The 24,781-nt window shown below is 40.6% G+C and overlaps 1 protein-coding gene across 3 annotated transcripts in view; it reads left to right on the top strand.

Annotated features, from left to right (window-relative positions):
• Window positions 1-24,480, top strand: part of SH3D19 (SH3 domain containing 19) — an 87,950-nt gene extending 63,470 nt beyond the window's left edge. For 2 of the 3 annotated variants that reach the window (XM_075421555.1, XM_075421556.1), the window contains 13 exons: window positions 1,224-1,334; window positions 4,705-4,817; window positions 7,210-7,268; window positions 9,025-9,289; window positions 10,616-10,684; window positions 11,968-12,040; window positions 12,350-12,480; window positions 14,809-14,867; window positions 17,465-17,652; window positions 17,916-17,968; window positions 18,471-18,657; window positions 19,582-19,679; window positions 21,020-24,479. In XM_075421555.1, coding sequence (XP_075277670.1) covers window positions 1,224-1,334; window positions 4,705-4,817; window positions 7,210-7,268; window positions 9,025-9,289; window positions 10,616-10,684; window positions 11,968-12,040; window positions 12,350-12,480; window positions 14,809-14,867; window positions 17,465-17,652; window positions 17,916-17,968; window positions 18,471-18,657; window positions 19,582-19,679; window positions 21,020-21,136 — 1,523 coding nt within the window. In that variant the 3' untranslated portion in view covers window positions 21,137-24,479. Of the gene's footprint in view, window positions 1-1,223; window positions 1,335-4,704; window positions 4,818-7,209; window positions 7,269-9,024; window positions 9,290-10,615; window positions 10,685-11,967; window positions 12,041-12,349; window positions 12,481-14,808; window positions 14,868-17,464; window positions 17,653-17,915; window positions 17,969-18,470; window positions 18,658-19,581; window positions 19,680-21,019 lie in introns of all 3 variants that reach the window. The other variant, XM_075421554.1, reaches the window with a different exon arrangement.
• Window positions 24,481-24,781: the final 301 nt, after the last annotated feature.

The following is a 24,781-nucleotide window of genomic DNA, read 5'->3' as shown; positions in this document are numbered from 1 at the left end:
TTTAAAATTGTTTTTTATACGTGTTGAAGATAGAATTTTGTCAGATACAGGGCTTCCAGCTTTGTCAGAAAGTGGGACGGTAGTTTTGGGAAAGAGCATGTTTTTGTAAAAAGTTCTGAAGAATTTAAAGAGATGCCCAGCATGCTTCTGCACTGGGACTCTGACACTCCATAAATAACATCTCATTGAGCTACACATCTAAAAAGGCCACCAGAGGAGATCAAACTCGGTTGTTGGAGCTATGGATATATGTCATGGAGAATTTATTGTCCGGAGTGCGTCTCCAGTTTCTACTTTACATATTTATGATACCGTTAAGCATTGCCATTTTACTGCAGTTTTTTGTAACGTAAGAGAAAAAAGTAGCAGTTGTTAACAACAGAGGAGAGGTATAAATGAAATACTGCTCTTTGACATGAAGGTGTACTGGAGAAACAACCCATTGATTTGGATTTTATTTATGTACAAGTATTTTTACAGCTGCCTTCTGCATGCACATATGTTCCCATGCCTATTAATAAGAGACCAGTGCTTAAGGTTATGAAGCATAGAAAACATTGCTCCTCTCTTACCGATGGAATGACTGGACAGGCTCGTAGAGGAATGAGTCATACAGGCAGGGGCAGAGCTCGGGCACAAGTCCCAGTCCTGGGTCTGAACCAGTCTCCCCCATGACACCAGGTTTCTAATCAACGAAATGATGCAGAATGTTCCAGGGAATTAGTTGTTCTACAGCAAGACATTTTGTAATCAGTAATATTTAAATGCTTCAATTTTTTTTTGTTTCTGTAGGTGTTTTATCTGCTGCAGTGCTGACTGTTTAGCTTTGGCAAGATATTATTGATTAAAACTTTTTAGCGAATGTGTTCGCAGCTATGTCTGCATATTAGAGCAACTGCTTTGAAAATGTTTCCCTAAAGCCATCCTGATTTCAGGTCCCTCTTACCAAGCAATGTGGTTTCTCTTATTCAGTGGCTTATATAATCCCAGAAGGCGTCTGGAACATGTTTATGTTAAGTCAGCTATGAATGCAGATGTACAAAAAAGGCATGTTATTTACAAAGAACTGAGTACAGTATTTGCATCATCCTGATTTATGGGGGGTTTTTTATGACTTGCTTGGGTGTGAAATATAAATGTCCTTAATAATGAAAGCAATACCCAGTGAGATTTGTGTTCAACAGATAGATATTTAAAATGTTGGGGGTTTTTTCTCCTTTTAGATCCATTTCAGTTCCTCACCAAAAGTGAACTTGCAAAGGAACAGACAGCTGCTCAACCAGCTGTAGCCCGGAAACCCACTGTGATCCGAATCCCAGCTAAACCTGGGAAACGTAAGTCCTTCTCCCAAATTGCCTGAGAAATCTCTGTCAGAAAATCATTTTAACTGAGACTTGCTATTTACTAATTGAATTGCTGTTTACTAGCTATATGAGCTGCCAAAGGAATCCTGTGGTACAGTTAGACAAGACAGAGGAGCCAACCTAAAGACTGTGGTGGGAGGGAGAAATAGCTGAGAGTCACATTCCCCTCTCCCTGCCTCCCAGCTACCTTGTCTGGCTCTGTCCCTTACACTGAGTTTGGTGTTGCTCAAACCTTACGGAGCTAATGCTTATCAGGTGAAACGGTGTGTGTGGCTGGGGGGATCTAAAAGGCTGGCAGGTAAGAGCCTCAAGGGACACCCTTTCAGCAGAAGCAAGCTTGTTCGGTCAGCTGAACTGTATCACTGAGCTGTACCTTTGGTCAAATTGAATTCTGTTCTGACATCAGCTAAGGATGTTTTAATGCTGCTCCCGAGCTTCCTGGGAGCAGGTCCCCCATTTGTTTGTTAAAGGAACAACATTAGTGTATTAAACTTCGCCTCAAACACAACTCAGTTGGGCCTTGACCCTTGTTAGATTTGAAATGTGGCCATTTAAGCAATAGTGTTTTGGTAGCAGTTGGGGGAATAAAAAAGACATGCGAGAACTTGGATACAAAAACCTGGTGTGTTCAATTTTGTGTCAAGGTCTTGACCACAGTTTTCTGACGGTCACCGTATGCCTAATGCCTTCCACCTCTAATCCTTTACAGCTTTACAAATGACACTGGCAGTAGCTCAGAGTGGAAATTTATCAGAGCCACAAGGTCTTTGTGTTGATCTTTGTATACTGGAGTACGTACTTGCTTCTGTTTAGCCTTACATTTTATCCTCAAAGCTTAGGGAGAAATGTCACAAGAAAGCTCTTAAAAATTGCAAAATCGTGTTTTACTACACTGAGTAGGTGTAGAGCCAGTTTGTAGCAATTAGATGTCCAGGTGGCTTTTCTCCTGAGACTTTCTCTCATTATTTCTTGAGTTCCCTTCTTCCCCCCCTGCAACCACCCCAATGCTAAAATACCAGGTTTTCTTTTCCTCTGCATGTGTGAGAAATGCAGCAGGAATGATTAAAAATGCAGAGAAGACTGAAGATAAAGCTGTGAGGAAAAGTCTTTCTGTTAATACCTGATCATAAATAAAAGTTTTTTTCAGTTGGAAGAATATGTTTACGAACTACTGTAAAGAAGACATAATTCTTCTCCACAAAGGAAATTGTAATTTTCATTAAAAAAAAAAAAAAAAGACCTGAGAATTTTTTTTCTTCTTTTATCCTGAGCTGGATTATTTTTTGAACTTGTAGATAACCGATCCCTTGCTGCTCTCTAGTGGTAATTGAACTTTCCACAGGAGACTGGCAGGCATACTGTACTTAGCTGCAATTGTCAGGGGTGTGTGAAGGACTGTGTTACGGGAGGCTGTGGCTGGAAGATTAATGGGATGTGGAGGAACAGGAGCAGGTTCCAAGAAAGCAGAGTAGCCTTTTGTCAGATAGGAGCTGCTGCAGGAATGCAAGCTGTTAAAAGTTAAAAAATGAGAAAAGTACAACTGGGCCAAGGTGTAACATAGATACAGTAGGATTTACCTTGTAAGAGGGCCACATAGTCTCAGTACAAGGGGTCTTTCACCACTGTGGGTATGGAGGCCAATTAATTTTGTCAGGAACCAGCACAAACCAGAAAGAAAAACCCCAATAAACCCAAAAAAAACCCCACCCAGCACTACCAAAAAAGGGACAGAGCAGGATGCTTAAGAATTTGAACTCCAGTAAAGCACTGATTTACCATTAGCATTTTTGTCGAGCTGTGATTAGAAAGGAAGCATTAAACTTCCACTTCAGTTATTACACTTAGAAATCACTGAAAATAACACCTGCCTTCTAGTTCTTGGGGTTTTTTTTCTTCCTTTATTTCCTTTAATTTTGGTCTTATAAGGAGTAAAGGTGAGGAAATTAGTCTGTCTGTGCATATATCAAGATTTGAAGTGGTGTGAATAAATAAATCTCTCGTGCTTTTTGTATATCAGTAAGATATGATAAGAGAAGATTTCTCTTGCAATTACTGTCAGGTATTGTTTTTACTTTTCTTCCATTGTACTAACTTAGAAGTGTGATGAACTTCACTAGTTTTTTTTCCCTATGCTTGGTCATTGCCAACACAGTAACTGTGACCTGCTCCTAAGAATAAAGGATTTATCCTTAAACTGATCTGTTTTTAAACATCACACCAACGTTTTAGATCATAGCAATGCAACCGAGGTGTTAAAAACAAACAACACTTCTCCTTCCTATGTGTTGTTTCTTTGTTGAGAGTACTTTCATGAAATAAGCAACTGAAAGTTTTCATTTGGATAGAATCTCTCCTCTTTTTTGTCATCAGTCTATAAATGTCCAGGCTGTCTACACCGATTTTTACATAACTCCAAGACTGTCTGGAAGTCAGAAGAGCATAAGCGTCTGAAGTTCTTTGTATGAAATTTATTTTCTTGGTATACAAATACACTGTAAAATAGATGGCAAGCTTCCAATACATGAAGACAAAATGATTGGTAAATATGCTGGCAAAACCTGTCCAAGTGCTTCCCAGGTTTCAATGGCAGAGACGTTGAAAGCAAATATCATATAATTAGCAGATTTTTGTGTTCTTTATTGAGACTGAGGACATCATCACTCTTCGCTAGGAAGACCTGTATTGTTTCCTCTTCTGTGTGCTGAATTTGCTTAGCTCCTTGAAGACTACCAGGGAGCCTCCATCTCTGTTTTCTTTCTGTCACCCTGAATTTTGTAGCAGGCAATGGTTTCTTTTCTTGCCTTTACCTTTCTGGAGATTCTTCCATCCAAGTCTCCTGATCTTTCAGGGTTACTTGAAATAACCCTCAGCTGTTTTCCAGCCTGAAGGATATTCCAGGAGCTGACAGCTGAAAAAAGTGAGCCAGTTTAGCAATGTGGCTGAGAGATGGTGATGGTGTTTCAGGGTATCCAGTAATGAGTCTGACATTCCTAGGGGTAGAAACTCTTCTACTCATCTAATATTATATCAACAAGTATTGCAGCTGAAACCCTGAAACCCTAGAATAACTTGCTGGCGTCCTGAGAGTAAAGTGAAGATCCGTTATGCAGGATGGGAAGTGGTCCTGAAGTCAGCCTCAGAGTTGCAATGTTCTCTGCCTGGACCGTTTTTCTTCACTGGTCTTTAAGTGGTCCTGCCTATTGGCTGCTCTGGCTTTGAGGGCAGAAGTTGCGTTCACAAAAAAATGCCCCAAACCAAGGTGGATTCTCTTACCTATTGTTGGTCCATGTAAAGAAGCTATTAATTAGACATTCATTTGGAAACTTTTGGGTTTTTACAGCTTTAAATGAAATCCCGCATAGCCCTCCGCCACTTCCTGCTGAAAAGCCTATTGGGAACACCTCCAATGTCACAGTGGGAAAACCCAGCAGTGGTGACCTAGTAAAAAAAGTGGTAAGTTAGAACTGTTTTCCTGTATTGCGACGTTGTCTGCTTTGGTTAACAGATCTCTTGTGACTCTCAAGCATTTGTAAAGTAAGTTATTTGAAGGACCAAGTGATGAAAAGGACTACTCAAAATTATAAGGCTTTTTTCTTTTAATTGCATCTTCTAATTTAACTAGGTAATTTAGACTGCTGTCAGTTCTGAAAAGCACTTTGTTGATTTACTAAACTTTGATCACGTCTCTCTTCAATTTTCTGTATTTCGCAGCTGAATCAGGATATTCTGCAATATTGTTTCAAAAGCACTGCAGAGTGGTTCAAAGTCCCATGAGATTTCCATAGTGAAATATTGTCAAATCCTTTAGAAATGTATTTTTTTACCTTCATACACACAGTACTTCTTGGTGTCTGTCCTAATTTCCAGGCAGAGGAAACTTTCCTGTAGATGAATGAAGCTTGCTTTCTTCAGCTCTTTCCTCCTAGTTGTTTTCTACTGGTCCTGTCAGAGCCTGAGTAGAACCATCTGTTCTGGAAAGTAAGGCTCTGCTCCTTGCTCCTGAGCACATAGTAATGGTAGACATTGTAGGCGTGTATCCTGTATACCCTTTGACAAAGATTTATAAAAGGGAATTAAAATAAACTAGAAAATGACAGTAGAATTTCCAAATATTGAGTGCTGTGATGGCAAGAATGGCATAGAATCCTGTGGAAACCACAGGCAGTAAAAAGATCAAATCAAATCATAAGCCTTCATAGGATGGACAGCTGCCAACAAATGTCTTTGTGGCTACCTCTGCTAGTAGGATAAAGGTTTTTTTAAATGTCATGATTGAAGAGGCTGCTTGTAGAGTTCCCATCTTTTCTGGATAATGCGGAAAAAAAAAATTTCCAATACAAGATGTTAAATAGCATTTTATACAGTGCGACCCCAAAACTTTTACAGTGTCATCCAGGTTATTGTGACAGGCATGTGTAAGCTTCAGAGGACTTTTTTAAGAAGAAGACTGCATCAAATCCACTGAAACATTTAAATCTTATCTTTGGAAAGATAAGAACTTCTGTGCTTCTAAAACTAGTATTGTTTGTCAGTGGAAGTGATTAACCAGCAATAGTAAAAAATTGTTGACCATAAGCAGCAGTTGGCACAGACTTCTTCCTCTTCATGCAGAAGAGGAAAATTTTTCTTATGAGGATAATATCCCCTTCTGAAAGTGGCAGGTTGTTTTCTTTCTAATCGGGATCATTTAATCAGGATCATTTGTGGACTTAATCAGGGGTCAAAACTTTGTCACAAAATACATCTAGATATTTTCTAGATGGGGAACATCGCAGAAATTGTTTACCAGTTTCAAGCACACATATACCTAATTAAGTAACCAAGACTGTTCAGACCTATTTAAAATTACTGTTTCAAAAAGGATGCTTTTGAACCCAGATTCAGCAGTCTGATTCACCACGCTGTTCCACTAGCAGCTGTGCTTGTTCAGCAGAGCTGGCAGTAATCTCTGGCACTAGGATGAAAATGAACAGCAAGAGGCAGAATGGATGGGAATTTGTAAATCCATTACTGTGGTCCAAGCTCTTCAGACATAGCACGTGTTCCCCTCTGTTGACTCTCCTACAGGCTAGTAATCTCTGGCAGTGTCAGGATGAGCAGCTGGGAGGAGCGACGCCTTAATCTGCCAAAGCAAGATTCACCAGTGTTTATCTGTTAGATATCTAGGAAACATTATTTAACAGGCTGCCCAGGGAAGTGGTGGAATCACTATCCCTGGAAGTGTTCAAAAAACGTGTAGATGTGGCACTTCAGGACATGGTTTAGCAGCCATGGTGGTGCTGGGTTGACGGTTGGACTTGATGATCTTAGAGGTCTTTTCCAACCTTAATGATTCTATGGAATTCTACGATTCTGTGATTTGTATTCCTTCTTTAATGAGAGCTAATTTGCAAGAGACGCTGTCCTGCACAAGTTGCATGAATGTCGTGTTTTCTGGTTTAAGCCTCTTCAAAGTGTTTCATCTGTCAAATGTTAAATTAAAATTGATAATGTAACTGCGACAATTGGAATCCTGTGGGCAGTGAAATTGTACATTTGAGTGACTCTCCTGAATTTGGCTCTTAAGCCCTGGCTCCTAAGTAGTAGGGAAAGAGGGCTGGGTCATACCTAATGCACAATTTAACTTTGTAGTCAGCCAGGTTATTTACACCTCCTTTTATGTCCAACAAGACTTTAAAATACTAGAACACACTCTAATACTTATTACTTTGTTCCCAGACCTCCAGACACTCTTGTTTTTCCTGTCTGTAGGATATAATTTAATGTAAGAAATGCATCATTTAAACAAGATCATTTTTGTTCCTTAAGCTTAAAGAAGTGACTTTTTTCTTTTGAATCTTTGTAGGAGTTGGATCATTCAGAACAGGGTGGAGTGCCCCAGCTAGAACCTGTACTACCCCCAAGGTAAGTGCAATTCTTCAGTGACTCACTTAAAAGTGGTTTTTCTGAGGTAGTTTGCCTAGTTAGTCTCAAGGTAGACACGACCAGCTCTGGTCCTAACTCAGTAGGCTTGTGTAGGTAGCGTGCTCACTAATAAATAGGCAGGACCAAGTTGCTAGTGATTAATATTTGTTTATACATTATTGGTATGAGCAGGGAGATTATAGGAGGACAGCTGTTTGGCTCTTCAGCTAATGTACAGTGGCTGCTGACAGTCATTCCTTTCTGCATCTTTAACCTTTTCACCCACAGCTGAACGTGGAACGTCCCTTCCTGCATGTTGCTGACCTTTTGGTCAAGAGCACTTGCACTTGTGGGTGGGTTTGAGTAGTGAAGGAATGGAGGTGGCAGATGCTGCCACCCTGAAAAGGGCAGAGGCTGGGCCAGCACCTTTCCAGAGAAGCACTGACTGGTTTATACAGTTTACTTCAGACCTAAAACACCTGTGAAGGTGCAGAATCAATTATGACTTTGTTTTTTTAATTCTTTTGAGCCAACAAGAAAGAAGGTTGAACAAAAGTGGAAAATTTTTTTGACATTTAAAAAAATAATCCATACTCAAATAGTAATGAGAACTCTTAACCAAGAGCATTAGTAGAGCACTAATATCTTCTCAAGTGGTGGATGACTCACAAAGTATGTCAGAAGGATACTCCAAAGATCCAGTAGTGCACATTTATTGTAGTTGATAATTTTTACAGACCCTTGAGGAATTCATGTGAGCAAATAATTATACTGAATTACACTATATGAAAAAAGAGAGACAATTGTAACAGAAACTTGCAGTAACAGGCCGAAGAGTTCCCAATGACAAACAAGATTGTATTTTTGCAATAGTGGTAATGCCAGGGCTCTTAATAACAGGAAATCAAAGTTTTGTGTACATAATGCTTGTTTATAACAGAAGTGTTTTTTTAATTAGCAAATTATTGATTTGGCCATACTTTTTGATTCTAAAAATCATGGCTCGTGTACTGCACAGGCAGCTTTTTTTTATCAAAGTTTAGTAAGGGGAATTTTTTAGATTCTTAATATTTTTTTTTTAAATTACTACTATCACTAGTCTCTGATTTTGGTTTCTAAGCTACTGGTACACTAATGAGAGTTTGGTACCTCCAGCATTACCAGAAAGCTCGAGTATTTTCACTGGTGTTTTCTTTCTGCAGTAGATATCTGTTGCATAAAAAATGGTAAATTCTGCTATTGATGCTATTGTGCAAAGCGGTGTCATATGTCATGTGTTTCAGCAGAGGCACCAAAGTCACTTCAGGTAAGTGGCATCCCAGGGAATGAGCCAGGCTGATTGCTGAAGATCAGGTAGATCAGCAGAGCTTCTCAGGGCTTGCACTAAAGCCCTCCACTGGAAGAACTCCATCCTGAGGCAGCTTCAGACAAAGCTCTTTCTAAAAGTGGATTGCTGAAAGAAATCCTGCTTACATAGTGGGCTCCTGAGAAAGCGGACAGGCTGTTGATAAGTGAAAGTGGTGAGCAGACTTGGAAATATGTAGTCAAAGGGTCTGTCTAAGGACTTGATCATCCAGTCCCAGTATCTGAAGAGTTCATGTATTCCCGGAGAGCTTCAGATACTACACGCTCTACAGCCCAGGTCATCATGAATCACGTTTCCTTATTTCATACCCTGTAGCTAGGGCTGTGGTGGAGGATAAGGTGACAGGCTTATTCATATGCATATTTCTCTGATGGTTTGCCCAATTTTTAGGGCTGTGGATGGAAAAATTATACCTGCTCGACCTCCTCCACCTAAAGGTGTTCCTGGAAGGCCACCTCCACCAAAACTCTCTACAGCCAAGACCTCCTCCCAGAAGGATGTTCTTTCACGATCTACTTCTGATATCGCTCCTGATAAAAAACCCAGCAAGTTCAGACTGGGACCCAAGAGAGCAAAAAGTCAAGTCTTTAAAAATCCAGATCCGGCATTACCTCCTAGACCTAAACCAGGTCATCCTCTCTACAGTAAATACATGGTGAGAGTTGAGATATTCTATCCGAGATTGTTGTTAATAAAACAGTGCTGGTTAAAATGGTAGTGAAATAGGTAGTAACATAGGCTACTATGGTGTGGCTTTCAAAGTGTATCTATCAGCATAATCTTCCTTTGAAAATACTAATAGATAAATAGTAATAACTACTGTAAGGTAACACTGGAGAAAGCAATATATACATGCAAAGTATAGATATATGTGCATGTGGTTTTTTGTATCTCTAATTTTTACATATATAAATATATATACCTTTAGTGGATAGCTTTTGGGGGGTTCTTTTTACAGTCACCAGTTCTGATTTCTATTACAGCATGTAAAATGATGCTAAATAATTGCCTTTGCATATTGGTTTCCCTGTATATGTCAAAATGCTTAAGAAAATTCGGGGAGCATTGGAACAGTTTAGCTTGCTTAATCAAGCCTGCAAAGAGTGAAGAGTGTAACATCACTTATCCTACATTTTCATCCTATTGATGCCATCCCTTTTCGTTATAAACATGTTTCTTTTTGGTATTGCATGTGTTGTTAGGGAATATTAAGTATAAATGGATCAACATTACAGATAAAAAGAAGAGTCTTTCCCCAGATACTTGAAACTAGTCAGTGATCAGAGCTGGTGGCTGCTTGAACCAGTGCTGTTGTCAAAAAAAGCACCCACGCAACCATAGCACAAACAACATCAACATTCAGCATGAAGTGGAAGCTTTCTGATGCCTTCTCTTTGATCTTCACCTCTTGCATTTAGAACCTTTGTGAAGCCCAGGAGCAAGAAAGAGAGAAAGATGTATCTAAGCTGGTAGTAGGAACAACTTTGAGATAGGGGAAGCACGCTGCTTCCTCTCTGGTGTAGCCACACCTGTTTACATAAGAAACATGTGACATAATTTGTAGATGAGATTTTTTTTCAGTAGCAGATCACTAGTAATTCCCTGCCCTCAAGTATTACTACCAACGAAATTTTTCTCACAGGTTGTTTTTCCAGTGCCCTCCATGACAAATGAATACATTTCTATGTCAGTGTGGTGCTGAACATCATGTACTGTATGGTATGACACCAGATAGGTGGCTAAGACATTTGTAAAGCGGATGATAACACCTGGGTTTCGCAAAGTGGCAGTTCATGTCCCCAGCAGTCCTGTTCTGAAGGCCTTCCAAAGGAGCTTGTCCTCTTATGCTGGACTCCTAAATTAGTTAGCTGTAGTAGATGGTCTGAATAGTTCCATTGTCTGACCGTGTTCACTTGCGGTGGAAATTTCAGGTACTTAGGAGTGAAATAAACTCTTCCATTTGCCTTTGTTTCTATTCAAGCTACCTATGCCTCATGGAGTTGCCAAGGAAGATTGTCTTCCCAGGAACCCTGGAGAACTGTCCTGTAAGGTAAAGCATTTTTTTCTGCTGATAAATATTTAATGAACAAGACTGCTGTTGCATTAAAGTATCAAGTGCTTTAGGCCTTAAAGGGTACACTGAGAAATGTAATAGTGGTTTATTAAATCCTTGTGTTTCTTTAATAAAAACCAAACAACCACCAAAACAAAATCCAGCAATGGTGATTTGCTTTATAGCACAGGGATATTCTGCTTGTGGAGCAGAGCAACAGTAATTACTGGGAGTGCCAGAAGGGAGAGGCAAGTGATAAAGTTCCTCTGTCTCATATGAAGATAATCACTCCCTTGGCTGAGTATCTGAAAAGTGGGCAAAAGATAAGCGCTTCGTTTTATGAAGTGCTGCACATGATATACCAGTGAATTGGCTTTGACATATGAACTTAAAAGTATTTTCCCCTCTCTGCTTCTACAGAACCTAACCTGGTTTTAGGGCATGACTGTATTAATATTAAATAGCTAGTATAAATTTTAGCTATGAGCATCCTTTTTTTGATTATTATCAGAAACCTACATGGCTGAAATAGATTTCTGTGCAATCCGTTGTAATTCGTATTATTCTGGCCTTATCTTTGTCCATGTTGGGCTTTCTTGGTTGGATTTTTTGTACAAAATTAATTACTTTGAATGCAATTCACGCGCAGTTGTTGTCATCAGTACAGTCCAAAAATTCCTAGTGGATGAGATAGAGAAGAGGGCTCAGCATTTTGAATGCAATTTCCCTTTATAAAGGTCCTGCAACAAAATTGTCATGTCTCTTCAGTGTTACCTTCCTGTAAGCAAAGGCCTAGTGGCTTGCTCACCACTCTGAAAAGCTTAGCAGTTGGCAGGTGTGCTGACCCTGCTGAGTGTGCTGGGGAGGCTTGGGCTGGGGTGTTCTCTCTGAGCCAGGAAGAGTAACTGGTGGCATGCAGTACCGAGCGGCAGAGCAAAATTTGGCCACAGCCCTTGCAATGAGAGTTGCTACCATTGCTCCAGATTTCTGACCCACAGAGATAGCTGAGGCTTTGTCAATACTGGGGAAAGTTACATGCCTTCCCTTGCTTTTACTGGCTCAAAAGTAGATTTTGGTGAAATGCATTCTGATTTACACTGGCAAAAGGCATACAGAATTCAGACCCACAGCTGTGTGACTGTCGCCTCCAAAGGTGGTTCTCTGATACCACAACAACATTGTGTCCAAAGTCAGAAAACTACTTTCAGAGTATGTAACAGAGCATCTCTGTTAGTATCTTTGTGATTTATAAACTACTTGGATTTATTTGTTGTTGTCAGGATTCAAACCAGCCTCCGAAAGTTTCTGACACAAGTGCACCTCATGCTGTAGTCCTGCATGATTTTCCTGCAGGTAAGTAAATGTGAATATTCTGAAAGCTTGTTTTACTCCAAGATTTTCAAATGGGAATTTTCTTAGGAATCAGAGCTTAAAGATGATGAGGAAGCCCAGGCTTGCAAGGTCTGCGTGTAGAGTTGTTCAAATACATGGGTTTAGCTATAGTTGGGCTAGTCTTTTAGCTGAAGCTAACTGGTTTATTAAGTATAATTCAGACTTTTTGAAAACTCATTCTTCTTTTATCTGTGGTATTAAGAAGATTTTACTTAGAGAAAATCGGTGAGTGTGATAACTACTGTTAAGTGAAGTGTTGCTTTCTTACAGAGCATGCTGATGACTTGGACCTTCATTCTGGGGAGACCGTTTGTCTTTTGGAGAAAATTGATACTGAGTGGTACAGAGGAAAATGTGGGAATCGCACAGGGATATTTCCTGCCAGCTTCGTTAAAGTAGTTGTATGTAGGCTTTTTATACCTTGCTACATAAGACCCTATTGTGTTGGTTTTCTGGTTTCTCTGCCAGCACAGAAGACATATTAACTTGTTTGTATGTTATTGGAAAGGTGCTTGAGTTGGCACGACCAACTTGTGTTATGGGATGATTTTGCTGTTACTTCGAAGCCGAGTGAGAAAATCATGGCCCTTACCAGATTCTCTTTGTCAACCTCAGTAGTTTCTCATGGTCTGTGGAGCAGATTATTTTTCACAGCTGCATGTAAGAATCAACACTCAGTAAAATAATTGATTTTTGTGCCTTCCTCCCACCCCCCAGCTCCTCTCATGTCATTGTCCCTTGAACTGTGCTGGAATCACCACTTTTATAGCCATGTAGTGAACTAGGTCAGAACAGCAGTTGGGCCCAATGAAACATGGTTCGTTTTTTTTCTTCCCAGAATATTTTTTTCCCAAATGGATCAATTCGCCTAAGTGGCTTAATAAGTAGCTGCACAAATGGTTGTGCTGGCACAGTGCAAGGAGATTGTGTTGTTGCAAATGAAGAGCTTAAAGCAATCCTGCTACTGAATGTGACGCCTGACAGTAAATAGCAGGCAAGAGACAGGTGCTGGTTTGGAGCCCAGTAGCGATTAACTGAATGCCTCATCTTTAAAAGAGATACAGTATGGTTCGCTGCGTCAAAAGCTGGGTCAAATCTATTGCAAGCCTGAGTCTGAGATTGAAGTCCATGTTGTGGCAGTAGGAAAGGCCGTTGGGTTATCCACACCAGCCACGTAGACACAGAGGAATGCTAAACACCAGGATGCAGTGAAGGTGTACGGCTGGGCATTAAAGACAGTGAGAGGCTGTGTCAAACTGGGGCAGCTGGCAGAGATGAGCACTGCTGTTACATGGGACAATACCAAGTATTTGGTAGCCATCAGAGAGTGTAGGGTGTCTGTTCAGTTTGTAATGGTGTTATTGATGAAAAAATTGAAGATTTGAGAAGTGCTGAAGAATAAAAACTAGACTTGGGGTTAGTAGTAATGGGACCATGCTCAATTTGCTTTCACAAGAAACACTTGTTAGCTAAATTTATTAGCTTCTTCTATGCAGACCAACAATTTAATTTAAAAGCTCTTATTAGTACTGATGGCTAATACAGAGAAGATTTTATGTTAAAGCAGTAGAATGAATATTTGGGGTCAAATTCAGCATTAATACAGACAGATACGACTTCGTAAAAGCTAGGGAAAATGTGTTTCAGATTTCTATTTTAGTTGTAAAAGGTGGTACAAAGTACCTTTGAGTACAAAGATCTTTTATATCAGCAAAATTAAAAAAAAAAAAAGAGGGGGGAAAAATAGTGCAGTACTCAAGGCTAATTTACTGAGTGAATTCTCCTGTTCATTCATGTCAGACCTGATCTTGATACCAGGTCTCCGTAGAATACGCTATAGTGTGTTTTACAATATTGAGCTGGGTCGTAGCTTAGGTCTGAACACCTAACAATAATACATGGCTGTTACTTCCCGTAGAACCTTCAGAGCACCACAGATACCAGCTCCCCTAGCAAGAGCATTGGAAAGATTATTTGTCCTAAAAGGCAGCATGGTTTCCTTCAGTCCTTCACATAAACTAGTGAAATATTCTTGTTGATTTTTATGGGAACTGGCTTATGTGATAGCGAGCTGTAACCCAAAGCTCCTTGCCAGGGTCTCTAGTCTTGTAGCCTGATACATCTCACAGATCATCCTTCGTGTCACATCAAAAATACAACTGAAGTCCTCTTACGATAAAGGACTTCTACGTTATCTGTTTGATACAACCATGTATTGATTTTCTAAATTATATTTCTCCAATTCCAGTGTGATTTGTGAGATGTGTTTTTGTTTGGAGGAGAGCTGGCTACCAAAGCCCAGAAAGGATATGTGTAAACAATAATTATCTCTGTTGTAATATATTGTGCTAGTAAATAATAGAGAGCAATTACCAATTGAAAGTTGGGAGCTAAATGCAGCAACATGTAGTAACATCCAGTCCCATATTCTGGCAATCAGTCATGCCACAAGTAGAAACAGTAAACCAGCTTCAGAACAGAAAACACTAAATAGTGCTCCTTATTCGCATGAGATTGAAAAATGAGAAATCGCGCATACAAAACTGAAATCTACATTAAAGTGGTCATATATCATAGCATGCCAGTGACTATAGAGCATCACATGGAGATCATAACTGGTGCTGATGCTTAGCTGAAAAATAGATGATTTTAACCAGTTCCAAGTTTATTGTAGTTATGTTGCCATGAGCTTGAAATTGAAGATTTTGCTTAATTTGTTGTCGTATTAGATTGATGTTCCAGAAGAAGGCAACAGGAGAAAAATACCCTGGTCATCACAGTGTGTTAAGTGAGTCAGATAAATCTTATTTTCTTTTTCATCTTAATTCACTATGAAGTAAAAAGAAAGCTAACTTTGAAGCAGGTGTTCTCTGCCCTGAGGTTAGTATGGTTAACAGTTTCTTCACCAAAATACATTTTAAGAATGAACCTCTCCAAACTGAAAGTTTGTAATGTTTTAATGAGACTTACATTCAGGTAAAAAAAGACTAAAAACTCACATCACGGCTTAAAAAAACTGACAAACACTTTATAATAGATTTTATATAGCAAGTATAAAGCGAGTATAAGCGACTCCCCGCTATAGGGGGGACTACTATCACTCGCTTTCCTTCCTCTTATGAGCTGTATTAGAAGAGCATTTCCCATAATTTTTCATGAAAATTGGTTACAGAAACTGTGAACTAATCTGAGTAGCTTCAAGCAGCATTGCCCTCCCCTCTCTTTGCTCCTGGCCTTGTTACTTTCTTCCAGTACCCTCGTAAGGCGTAACATGGTAGGGCTCCTACTCATTAGAAAGAGCAAGATACAAGGGGACAGAATATAGCTGTACTTTAAGTGGAGAAATCTGTCTACCCTTAAAGTGTGTGACTATGTGGGTGAATCTAAAGTTCCTCAGATCGAATTATCAAATGTACTTCAAGCACTTTCACTTCTAATTTGCAAACAACTTGTATGAAGATTTGTGTGCAAGGACAACTTTTCATGCTATTTTTACTCAATGATTATTAATTGGATTTCATAATCACTGCAGCAATTAAAGAAAATTCAGGCAGAGGGAGGAACTACTACTGTCAATGGGATTGTTCAGTTTGTTTGTGAGATAGAGCTTGGCTTGTCTTAACTTTTTAAAAACTGCTTCTGCAACTAAGAAAAAAACGGAAAGTGCTAGCTCTGTCCTGAAGCTTTTGCAAAGATATGAGTAGGGGACAGGGGTGGGAATTGTACAAGTTTGCTGATGACACCAAACTGGGAGGTGTGGTAGATAACACCAATGCTGTGCTGCCATTCAGCGTGACCTGGACAGGCTGGAAAGTTGGGCAGAGAGGAACCTGATGAGGTCCAACAAGGGCAAATTGTTCCTCCCTGCACCTGGGGAGGAACAACCCCATGCATCAGTACAGGCTTGGGGCGGACCTGCTGGAGAGCAGCTCTGCGGAGAGGGACCTGGGTGTCCTGGTGGACAACAGGTCGACCATGAGCCAGCAGTGTGCCCTGGCTGCCAAGGCGGCCAATGGGATCCTGGGGTGCATTAGGAGGAGTGTGGCCAGCAGATCGAGGGAGGTTCTCCTTCCCCTTTACACTGCCCTAGTGAGGCCCCATCTGGAGTAGTCTGTCCAGTTCTGGGCTCGCCAGTTCAAGAAAGATGAAGAGCTACTGGAGAGAGTCCAGCAGAGGGCTATGAGGATGGTGAGGGGACTGGAGCATCTCCCCTACGAGAAGAGGCTGAGGGAGCTGGGCTTGTTCAGCCTGAAGAAGAGAAGGCTGAGAGGGGACCTAATATATACTTACAAATATCTGAAGGGTGGGTGTCAGGAGAATGGGGCCAGACTCTTTTCAGTAGCGCCCAGTGACAGGACAAGGGGCAATGGGCACAAACTGAAGCAGAGGAAGTTCTGTCTGAACATGAGGAAGAACTTCTTCCCTCTGAGCGTGACGGAGCCCTGGCCCAGGCTGCCCAGGGAGGTTGTGGAGTCTCCTTCTCTGGAGATACTCAAGACCCGCCTGGACAAGGTCCTGTGCAGCCTGCTGTAGGTGACCGTGCTTCGGCAGGAGGGTTGGACTAGATGACCCACAGAGGTCCCTTCCAACCCCGAACATTCTGTGATTCTGTTGGTTGTAGGCTATGATGCTACAGAAGGAATTAAAGCCTATTATCACTGTTTTCCAGCATGGTATTTCTGATAAATCACAAATTTTCTTAATTTCTTAAATTTATTTTATTAGTTTATTAAATTACTAAATCTATTTAAGTGCAAAGAAAAATAATTTCTTTTTTCAGTATTATACCAAATTTTGTAAAATTTATCAGATGCATTGATGTTTCTTTCTTCAATAGATAATTTATTTCCCCATGCCTGGGATAGATTTTACAGAATAAAGTTTGTCAAAGTAGATAAAAACTAGCTTTCCCCCTATGAAACCTGCATGTCTTTGGGATTTTGGACAAATACACAACACCCCCACCCCACCCATGTTTGACTGCATCTAAATTGGATGCTAGCTCAAAAAAACATCAAACACGTAACAAAAGCATATCAGGACGGTTACTTGGATATGGGCAAAAATATAAAATGGGACAGGTAGCCCAGAAGCAAAGTGATTTTTGTTGTTGTTTGGAAGAGAAATAGGATCTTATGCAAAATACTGTAACAGCCAGGAAAGGGGATGCAGAAGTTGCATCCAGCTCCTCCAGACTCCCTACTCATTCTCCTCAGAAAGCAGAGATGAGGACCAGGGGTAGACCCCGAATTTCCTTTTGTTTTATCTTCAGTGCATTCTTTCATCATTTTAAAGATATCAATCCATATTTTGCACAATGCTGCCTTATTATTAAGTGGATAATAATAATAAATAAGCAAAGTAAGTTTCTCTTTGTTTGTGCAGAGGCCCAAGATGTGTAGCACGATTTGAATATATTGGAGATCAGAAAGATGAGCTCAGTTTTTCAGAAGGTGAAACGATAATCCTTAAAGAATACGTAAATGAAGAGTGGGCCAAAGGAGAGCTCAGAGGCACATCTGGAATTTTCCCCTTGAACTTTGTGGAAGTAGTTGAAGATCTGCCTGGAACAGGTATGAATAGGTTTGCAAAAATGTTCAAGAACGTGGTTTTGTGTTGCATGCGTACAGGCAGCGTACAGGAGAAAAGTCCAAAAGGACAATGAATGCAGGAAAGGAGTAGAAAGGGATAAAAGACAGACAGAAGAATCAAAAGGAATAGTAGAACTTCTTAAGAAGTTATTCTTAATAATCACTTTGAATATCTAAAATCTCTATCATTAGTAATGTTTTGAATAGTCATTGCTGCTATTCTAAGTTGTCCTTTACTTATGTAGGTTCAGGAGCAGCACTGAAGAACAGGGTGGAGGCGACTTCTTCCCTTCCTCAGGTAACAAAATTTTATAGGTTAAGACCAGAATTTACATAGCTAGCAGTTTCATAGATTTACATAGACTTTCTATTATAATGCCAGATTAGCTGCACAACTTTAAACCTGAATGTAACACAACTCCCACAGTACACAATGCTTCATGGTCATATCTTGAATTCTGACAGTTGGCCTAAACTGACTGAATTCATAACTTCTGGCAAATTAATATATGTACATTTTTATCCTCTGTGCTTAAGCAAATTCTTGTTAGCTCTATTCTAAGTATTGTTTCAGTGGTCTAATTTTGAATTTATTAATCCTGTCCCCTGCCACCAATGGTAAAAAGGAATGTGTGGTAATTGCTGAAATGCCATTCTAGTCTGCATCTGCAGTGACACTATTGTGTGAGAGAAAGTCAGGACACCCGTGTTCTGTACAGCTGCTTTCACCGGTATCCATCAGCTTATGGGCTCCATTAACGCTTCTAAAATTAATGCATTTCTTCTGTTCACTTGAATAGAACAACAGTCGCTCAGCAGAGTGGTGTGAAGCACTTCATGATTTTACAGCAGAAACCAAAGACGATTTATCCTTTAAAAAGGGAGACTACATCCAAATACTGGAACAAGTAGATTCGGAGTGGTACAGAGGAAGACTGAATGAAAAGGAAGGGATTTTCCCAGCAGTTTTTGTTCAGACCTGCTCAGGTACAGTGTTCCTGCTCAATGGCAATTCATTATTCCTTGGGGTGTGACAGTCAGGACAGAGTTCTGGGAGGACCCAGCTGTTACTGCAGTAGAATAAAGCCACACACCATAGTCCTTAAGACCCTAAAACTAAACTAAGCGTTCAACCACCCTCTCTAATAATGGCAATATAATGCTCTACTCAGTAAGTAATCTAGGGACTGATACAGATTCTGGGCTGGTTTAAAGTGTGGTTTGGGCACAGGCAAAACAGGAGCATTGAGCTGCCTTTAGTAGGAATTCAGGGGTACAAAAGATGGGGGGGAGCCAGGTTCTCCCTCAGCTGAAGAGAAACACTGCAGCACAGCCAAAGAGCCGGTAGAGCTGTAAAACTACAACTGCTGCGCCTTGGCACAGAGTTCTTGTACTCCCCTTGGTGAAGCAAGGAATGAATGCTGCTTGCTCACCTCAGGCATCTGTTTATTTGGTCCCCAAATCCATGCAGTCAGAACCTTCACAGAGCACACAGAAAATCACAATTTTTTCCCCGTAGTTTTTGCAAGTAGAGCCACAAGTGAAAGTTGACAGAAAATAAATTCCACCTAACTGGTAAATAGCACACACCAAGTGCCGCTTCATCTCCAAGTACAAACAGGAAAAGAGAGCTTTTATCGTATATTGCCACTGGAAAGTTCCAGTAAGTGAACTTTAAATTTAGTCCTCTGAGAAGTAGAACCATGAGAATGTGTTAGTACCATAAAATGATCTGGTGTCAGTAGAGATTTTTATTCCAGTAGGACAGTGAATTTGCCAAGTAGCAGTGTAATAACATCTGGACACCCTGTAGCACACTAGTGGGTAGAAAACATGAGAACGACAAGAAACGTCTCCAGAAAGAGCCTTGTTTCACTCCAATCCAAATAACTTGTCTTCCATATTCTGCAGCCAGGGTAGAGCTGTCACAGTCTGTAGGAGGGAAGAAAGGAAAAGCCAAAGCTCTTTATGATTTTCATGGAGAAAATGAAGATGAGCTTTCCTTCAAAGTAAGTACCTCTCAACCCAATTTTCCAAAAGGTGTTATCCTCCTACAGAATGCTAAAAAAATAGGATTTATCTACTGTGAAAATAGGCTTGGAACAAGAAAGAACAAAGCACATAGAGCAGGCACAGCTATTAACACATTTGATAAAGGCCTCTCTCAAAAAATATTTGCCCTTACCACTTGTTTCACATTGGCAAAATCTTCACTGAAGATACTGAAACGAGGCCAGGAATTGCAGAATTCATTGGCCTTCTCCGATCCAGTAAACACAAGACAAACAAACTTTGTTTTGCAGTACATTTAGTTCTTCATCAGTTGACGCAGTCAGTGGACCCTCTTGTTTTACTTAGAAAACAGCAATGAGAAGGAGGATAATAGTAAGAGCACCAGTGCTACCGCAGCAGTGCCTCTAAGGGACACCTAGTACAGCAAAATCTGAAAGTTTGACAGCCCAATACACACTTGCTGTTGGAGCAAGGGGAAGAATTAAATACTTGCTGGCTGTCCAGATAATATTAAGAACCATGAACAAGAAACAGCGTGCCCTTGTAGATTCAAAGTCATGATTTAGGTAACTGTGTCCTCAAAAGCAAGTTTCCAACCAACAGCGGACTTTCACAGCAGGCCCAAAATTGTGTTTGTCAGCTGGAAAACCTTATTTTCTCTTTCTAAAGCTAGAAAAATAATTAGTTTCAGCATTAGCAGCTTTCAGTGCTGAAAGGATAGATGGTTCCTTAAAGCAGAAAGGGGGAATGGAGGTACTGGAAGAAAGAGCAGGGCTATGACAGTACTTCAAATGAAGGGTGTGACATGGGAAGATGAAAACAGGGACAAGGATTGAATACAGGAGCTGCAGTTTATTTTAAACGCCACACTGAGCTGCTTAGATGATTGCTTTCCTTTTTGGGAAAGGAAAGAGGAAGGTTTCCAAGTGCTGGAAAATATTTGGACTAAATTGGAAAAAAAAAAAAAAAAGCTTGGAAGCATTTGAAGAAACCTTCATAACAAAGCAAGAGAACACACAAATAACAAGTAAGGTAGGGGCCTGTGAGCCAGCTCTGTAACATGCCTGCCTACCTGAAAGCTGAAGCAACACAAGAAGTTACCCAGCAGTGCTATTTTTCCCTTCCGGAAGGCGGTGATTTTCCAGCAGAGACGAGTATTTACCCTAAAAGAAGCTTCAGCTGATTTTGGCAAACAATCTCGAAGAGATGTAACCAACAGAGGAGACTGGCCACATCCTACTTGTGTTTGCCTGATATTAGCTGCCCCCGAATAACATCAGCTACGCGTGCACAACACAGTAAGCTGTACTGGCTCACATTACTCCTTCTCTTACAGGCAGGTGATACAATAACAGACCTGGAATCTGTAGATGAGGACTGGATGAGTGGAGAGATACAAGGAAAGTCTGGGATATTCCCCAAGAACTTTGTTCAGATTTTAAGAACGCCATGAAGTGTTGCCTCTCTTTGTGCTCCCTGCATGTGGGAGAGAATGTTTTCTATCCTAAAGGCACAACAAAGACATCAATGTGTTTTGACTATCAATGTTTTGCACTACTTTTTCTAGACAGTCATACTAGTATCTCGAAGTCAAATAAGAAAATTTTAGTCTTTTGTGACAGTGTATGTAGTCATGCTTCATGAATGCTCTGAGAGCAAATACAAGCAGGATTTTTAGCTGTTTCCAACTAGGGAAATACTGTGGTGCAACACCATTTTAACTTAAATAGCATTCTACTATGTTTACTGTCTGGTATAATATTTATCATGCACAAAGTCTGCATAAAGTAAGCTTCTTTAAACACTTCTTAAAACCCAAATTCAAAAAAACTATTTTTAAGATGTAATTACAGCACTCGGTATGTAGATCAAGTTTGATATTCAGGTTTCATTACTGCTTGACTTCAACATTAGCAGCAGAATCCACTTGTTTCATGACTTAGAGGGTAAGGAAGATAACTGATATTTCATAGTAGAAAAATATCAAATGTAATACTGGTAAGAGGGAAAACTCAGAAGCAAATCCTTGTGTAGTATTTTTCTAGTCTTAGTCCAAGCTGCTCATACAGGAAGATTTGTAGAAGTCAAACTAAATATTTTGCCTCTTAACAAATAATGTTCAAATTGGTATGAATCATTTTAGACCTTCCTCCCTTCCCCCAAAATCCCTTCCAGATACAGGTTTAGATTTTTCTACTGTCTGCTGTTCTTCGAGCGCCGCCGTACCCTTCTTTCCCAGCTGAACTTAGTTGTGACGGACAGCGTTTACTGAGCTTTCTCGGATCCCCTCCATGTAGTAGCTGCGCTATTCCAACTATTTGCCCCTCCACCCCCTTCATGTAAGTGGCAAGCCAGTCTTCACTCAGTCTGTATTTCATTTGCCAAGCACTCAAGCACTGGAACATACTTCAGTAACACTATTCCTATCCTTAACATGAAGGATATTATACAGCCTTGGTTTTAGCTTTCAGCAGACATGGGATTAGTTTTCAGTTTATTACCACATACCAACTATACTGAGCATCATTATAAATGGTCTGCTGGGGCCCTAAGGAAAACACGCCTGGCAGGAGGTTACTGCAAGAAGCTCTAACAAAAGCATTTGGTGAAAAGCAGCAGTGTGACTTGAATGACCAAGACAGACATGATTGAGGTAGCTTCACATTATAGGAACTTCTGGTAGTAAATTCCTTTTTGCAACACTTGGCTTCTGACAAAATAGGTAAATGCATCTTGATTAACTGCTAACTTCATCAGCCTGGAATAGAAAAAAAATTATGTTGCAGTTGGCTTTTTCATTGCTGACAGTATTCAGTCACTCTTGTACAATTTCACAAAAAGGAACCAGTAAACTGTTAGCATGACTTCAGAGGGACGCAGATCAGCAGATACCAAGATACACTTACAAGATTTTTCTCTGTGGGTCTAGAAGTTCAGGCCGCAGAAGGGCCAACAGTTGAGTGGCAGATGGAGACTGGGAACTAGAAGCACCATGACTGACTGTGAGATAGTTTTGACTTAGTCATGTGCCTGCCTACAACTTTATCAATGTGAGGTCCAGGTAGTACAGCAACAAATACCTACTGCTACAAAAGATCGGGGCGCGTCTAAATTGGTGTCTAAGCCAGCTGGTGAGGGTAGCGCTCCCCTCCCGTTACCATCAGAGCAGGCAGAAACAAGCTCACAGCCAAAACTGAAGTGAAGGCCTCCCCTGCAGCAGGGAATAGGCACCCAGTCTCGGTAGCAGACTGGAGCTTGCCTGAAGCAAGCTCAAGGAACATGCAGCACGGACACAAGGTCCTTGACGCCGTTCTTTCAAGCATAGACACAGATGTTAGCCCCCCCCCCCCCCCAGAAGCTTCATGAAGTGTTGTCTATTTAAACTGCACCTCTACCATTCACACAACTGGGGGATGAAGATCACACAGTTCTAGTGAGCCGAGAACTGGATTTCTACTTTCATTAAGGGGCTTAACATTATAAAAACAATTATAAATTATGTGCTATTCTAGAAAGATGGAAACAATTTATATAGCTGCTGTTCAGTTTTACCATCCCCAACAAGCCTACCCAGAACTCCTGTGGAATCAAACTTTTAACATAAGTCCACCTCCAAGGACGACCCTTCCCACTCCCCAAACTCTCCTGGCAGGAGATGGCAAAGTTTCTTTTTGTTTATTCCAATAAAACAGCCATCTCCTCCTAGAGAAATCCAAGGAATCAAATCTGTAGACAGATAGCTTTCCTGACTCCTGCAAGCCCACTCAAGACTTTTCAACCATAAACTTGTCGTGGATCACCCTGCTGAAGCAGGCTTCTTCCACCATGACCTGTGGCAACCCAATTCCTGAACCTCCCATGGGCACAGCAGGGGGAGAACAGCAGAACCAAGCAGAGCCCACACCAACAGAGCGAGCTCCCAGGTCCACCAGAGACATACTGCATCATTGTGGTGGTGGACGAGGCTAAAGTGTATGATGTTTACTTACTGTTTGTCTGGCAGTTTTCTAAGGTTTTGATACGAGTCTCAAAAGTAGAAATGAATTTTTGTATTTTTTTCAATTTCTTCTTCCCCATTTTTATAACTGTGTATTGACCAGTTGTTTTTGTAACTCCCACTGAATGTTTAAAGTCAGTGCCTGTCAGTAGCTAAGATCACTCTGCTTTGTTTTAATCATCTCCTCCCAATTACCCAGGGCAGGGAGAGCAGCAAAGCCTTATATTCAGAGCAAGGAGTGCCACCTAAAGGCTGCTTGCATTACTGCAGGCACCTGAAACAGCCTGCTCATGAAAAGGGAAACAAGTTAGATGCTTGGCTTTCACAGGAAGGGTTTTTCTTAAGACTTGATGCCTAGTATCACCATGAAACTGCATATGGATCATAACATAAAATTCCTAAGGTGTACAGTACATAATCTGCAAAAAAAACTGAGAATGAGGTGGAGCACAATTCCTAACTGCAATACAGTAGCAAATTTCGGCTGTAACCTTGAAATTCAGCTAGACTCCTATACATTACTATGCTAGTAAGAGCCTCATTTATCAAAATACTCCGTTTGACCCACCTTCTGGAAATATCTTCAGGAAGACATCTTTGTTCTGTGTACAATTAACAGTGTCCTAAATAAATCTTTGTTAAGTCCAGTAAGTTTGTTATGGTACCTCTGTAAATTAAGAATGTATTTAACCAATAAAAATTTTTATAATTATGTCATGATGGCATTTTTATTGCCTTAGGCTGTGGAGAGCTGAGCTTTCCACTTGACATGACAATTCTGTGGATCCCACTGTACTTAAATATTTGACCCAACAGCAAAAAAACCCCATCATACAGTAATACTGCATCCCTTTACAACTAGTCCAAACCCCTCACAGGATCCCAATGGCTTTAGCACAGTTTACAGAAGCCTTCGTGCTCGGGTATGTTTCACACCTGCCACCTGCAGCAACCAGCCGTCATCGCAGGGCATCATCGCACACAATGGTGATCCTCTGCTCTTCCTGGGCCAAGGTTACTTGTGACGGAGACATGGGCTGAGCCTCCGCTGATGAGCGGTTCTACACGTAAAGAGTGCTCTGCTGACTGCTGCTATTCATA

The sequence above is a fragment of the Opisthocomus hoazin genome, chromosome 5, assembly GCF_030867145.1.
Source record: "Opisthocomus hoazin isolate bOpiHoa1 chromosome 5, bOpiHoa1.hap1, whole genome shotgun sequence".
Classification (NCBI taxonomy): Eukaryota; Metazoa; Chordata; class Aves; order Opisthocomiformes; family Opisthocomidae; genus Opisthocomus; species Opisthocomus hoazin.
The sequence above is the reverse complement of the archived record's forward strand: the minus strand, read 5'-3'. Positions and strand labels throughout refer to the sequence as shown.